The sequence below is a fragment of the Cynoglossus semilaevis genome, unplaced genomic scaffold (assembly GCF_000523025.1).
Source record: "Cynoglossus semilaevis isolate Cse_v1.0 unplaced genomic scaffold, Cse_v1.0 scaffold419, whole genome shotgun sequence".
Classification (NCBI taxonomy): domain Eukaryota; kingdom Metazoa; phylum Chordata; class Actinopteri; order Pleuronectiformes; family Cynoglossidae; genus Cynoglossus; species Cynoglossus semilaevis.
The window spans coordinates 301,426-304,941 of record NW_007585113.1 but is presented as its reverse complement, the minus strand read 5'-3'; the positions used below and the strand labels follow the sequence as shown (position 1 = coordinate 304,941).

The window sequence follows — 3,516 nt, the reverse complement described above, 5'->3', positions numbered from 1 at the left end:
GGGGGGGGGGGGGGGGAGGGGATCAATAAAGAAAGAGAGAAGGAAGTGAAACGGGCCAGGAAGAAGCAAGGACAAAGACAAATGAGAAGGAGAAGACGGATGTAACTGAGACATCTTTGTACAGTGGTGGGGACCAGATATTGGACGGTCACTTTTCTTACTGCAGCAAACGCTCTTAACATGGCACGATGGCGTATTTAAGAATTATAAACATTATTATTATTATTATTTATTATTATGATTATGATGAGAATGAATAATAATTTAACATGCGTTGATATAATATTCTAATATTATTTGCAGCCCAAACGGCGCTAATGTATAACAGTGTAGTCATCAAACCATCAGGAGAGGAGTTGTACGTATTTGGAGAGAGATTATCCAGCAAAATATGGTTCAGTACTGCTCAGATCCGGTGAAGGAAGACTACTGCAGTACTGTCGATGCACAGAGGATTTGACGAAGTTACACTGATCCACTGTACTAGAGCTTAGACAAAGATATGTTTTAGATTTCTTCTGCTTGCCTGTTGCCAAGAGACTCATAGACATTTCCTAGAGATAAGAGTGAGTAAACGATCCCCAGACACAAACATCTTACACTGAGAAAGCTCCAATATTTGAGTTTTACATGTTCTTTTATGAGAGTTTTAAATGCAATCAGACCATGAGAGGATGATACTAAATGATATAAGTTCAACAATATTGTCAGACAGCTCAGTTAAAAAAGGCATTGAGGATAAAAAGATAGATAGATGGATCACCTACATTTTCTTTAAAATATTTAATTTTCAATTTTTACATATATATTTACATATATTTATATATGTACATATATTTACATATATGTATATATGTAAATATATAGGCATATTACAATGAATAGATTAACACAATTAAAGACTTCAAGACTGAACACAGACCTGTTCATTTTTTTTAATTATTATTATGAAATAATTGATTGGATGGGATGTTCATATGAACACAGCACCAGCTTGAATCAAACACCAGTGTGAGTTTCTGTCATGATGGGTTTTTTTTTTTTGGTTCATGTTGATACCTACTTCTAGAAGCAGTAAGTATGAGTAACGAACCTTGGACCTTGTTAAAATTAAAAGTTAAACTGAAATCTGATTAATGATTCCAAATGTTTGTCTCCGTTTCTAACAGACTTACTGTCTACTCTGTGCTTTTAGCTAGCTCCAACGCCGTCCTCTGGGTGTTCTTGCTGTACGGCATCATGAAGTCGTCAAAATCTATCTCCAGGGACAAGAGCTCCTTCCGTCTCTCGATCTTTGACAACAGTTGGCTCGTTGTTGGGGGTTTCCCCCAAACCTGGTAACGGATGAAAAACAGAGGACAAGTCAAAAAAAGAGACAGTATGTCAAATCAAATGACCGTATCCACCCGAGTGTCTCCGGCCTCTGATCAGTAAACTGTGATTTTTACATGGATCAACTCCTGACAGAAGACGTAGAACACTTTTTCTCCACAGGAGGGTGCTGCGGTACACCGATGCGGGTGAGACCTACCGTTTTTGGCACAAAAGTAGTTTCTGCCACGTTAGTTTTTCCTGTGGTGATCCGTGTGTTCTGCAGGATGATGCTGGTTGGATCCTTCACTGGAGTCTTCCCGGTGGTTGTCGTTGATGACTCTGCATTAATTACACCTGCTGCCGGTGCTGCTGCCACAGCCTGTAGGGGGTGGAGTTTTGCAAGTACAAAAATTCATTAAAAAAAATATTGAGATGAGACAAAATGATGTACCAATGTGCTCAACACGTGGTTCCTGATCATCTCAATGTTTAATACATGAGACAGGAGATGCATATTTCAACGTTGACTTGTCTTCACCACCTGCCATCCTCACCGACTAATCACCGATCCCTGCAGTTTGTAATGCTGAGGAATGAGGGGCTCAGCCCTTTCCCTGCCACCTGGAACAGCCTGTACGGCTATAATGAGCTATGAATATCTCAGATAACTTCATGCTTGAGCATCACCTACAGCATATCTCTCTCTACAGCGTTCTTCAAACAGAAAAAATATCAATACATTTTGGGAAATTGCAGCCCGTTTATCGGAAATGCTAATCCGTGGGCGGTTGTGGTGCAGTTGTAACACAACACATCTGGGCTAATTTGCTTACAAGGCCACCAGATCTCTTCGCAGTCCTTGGGTTTCTCATGCTGAAACTGGAGGCCGCCGGCTACAGCGAAGCGTGTTTCACGTTCGGCTCGTGTCGTTTTTGTTTTTTATCTCTTAGATCGGGCTTTACAAATAAGCTTGATGATTTTAGATTTTTTATTTATATTTGCAGCTCAGTATCTTTACCGAAGATTTCTCTAAGATAAGGTTTTATTTCCTGAAATTTGCGTTGAATTTTAACATCGTTTTTCTACGAACCTGACACTCAAACAATAACAACCTCACCTTCTCTTTGGAGGGCTTTGTTATTTGAAGCTTGCTTCTGTTTCCTCTCGAGTTTTCCTTCGGTTTAGGCAGTGAATCCATCTTCTCCTTGACCAAGTGAATTACACGGGAGTCTCCAAAAGCTCTAGCGATGTCAAGGCAGTTTTGTTCTGTGAAAAAAAAAAATAGAGCTAGTTAGGTAACAGAAGTTTTGGAACAGCATCCGCAGTTTCAGGAGCTGTAATTTGATTATATTTTTAATCACAAGCTAACTGCGGATTAATCATGATTGATCAAGGCAACAAAATGTACAGAAATACAGTCAAACCTTTCTTGTTCTCTTCGACGACGCTGGCTCCTGACTTGATGAGCAGGTTCACACAGGCCCGCTGAGAGCTTTGGCGTCTCCGGCAGCGCCGGCCTCCAACAGGAGTCGTATTAGCTCCAGTTGACCCGCGTGAGCGGCGTGGTGCAGGGGCGTCCAGGAGAACTGGTCACATGAATTCACGTCTGCCCTGTGAGGAGTTGAAGACGTAATGTGTTGCTGTGTTTTTAAAAAACAGTATTTGTTAGGGATGTCCGATAATATCAGCCGACCGATATTAGCATAATATCCCGATATTAGCATAATTATGTAGTATTGCATTAGAATTGTAGTAGAATTGTTAATACCCGATAACGCACTGCCTGGGTTTCGCCAAATGATGTGTGCTCTGAAAATAGTTTTGGGGACAAACGGCTGTATATTAAAGCGAAGGTCACTAGATGGCAGCATTGCCGCTCATTTAATTAATCTCATACTCATACAGTGGTTTGTACAGATGAATTAATAAATATTATATATATATAATTTTTTTTGCTAAACAACACTTGTGCATGTACATTTTCAGTGGTACAGGAGTAGCAGATACTGGTAAACAAGCCTAGAGTGCCCCCTAGTGGCTATTAGTGTGAAAATAACAAACACATTAAATTATATATTTTAATATATAGGTCGCAAACCCAGTCAAAGGATGAAATAAAAGTGTGACTTATAGTCCAGAAAATACAGTAATATCACTATGAGGGAATACATTTAAACAACAAGCTTAATTTCTATTTTATAT

General features: G+C 39.7%; 1 protein-coding gene across 1 annotated transcript in view; it reads right to left on the bottom strand.

Moving 5' to 3' along the window:
* ankef1a (ankyrin repeat and EF-hand domain containing 1a) overlaps positions 1-3,516 on the bottom strand; it is a 15,781-nt gene that overhangs the window by 6,608 nt on the left and 5,657 nt on the right. Inside the window, 5 exon segments of the mRNA XM_025053611.1 lie at positions 1,176-1,334; positions 1,532-1,693; positions 2,432-2,580; positions 2,739-2,795; positions 2,798-2,938. Of these exon segments, the coding sequence (XP_024909379.1) occupies positions 1,179-1,334; positions 1,532-1,693; positions 2,432-2,580; positions 2,739-2,795; positions 2,798-2,938 (665 nt within the window). The 3' untranslated portion in view covers positions 1,176-1,178.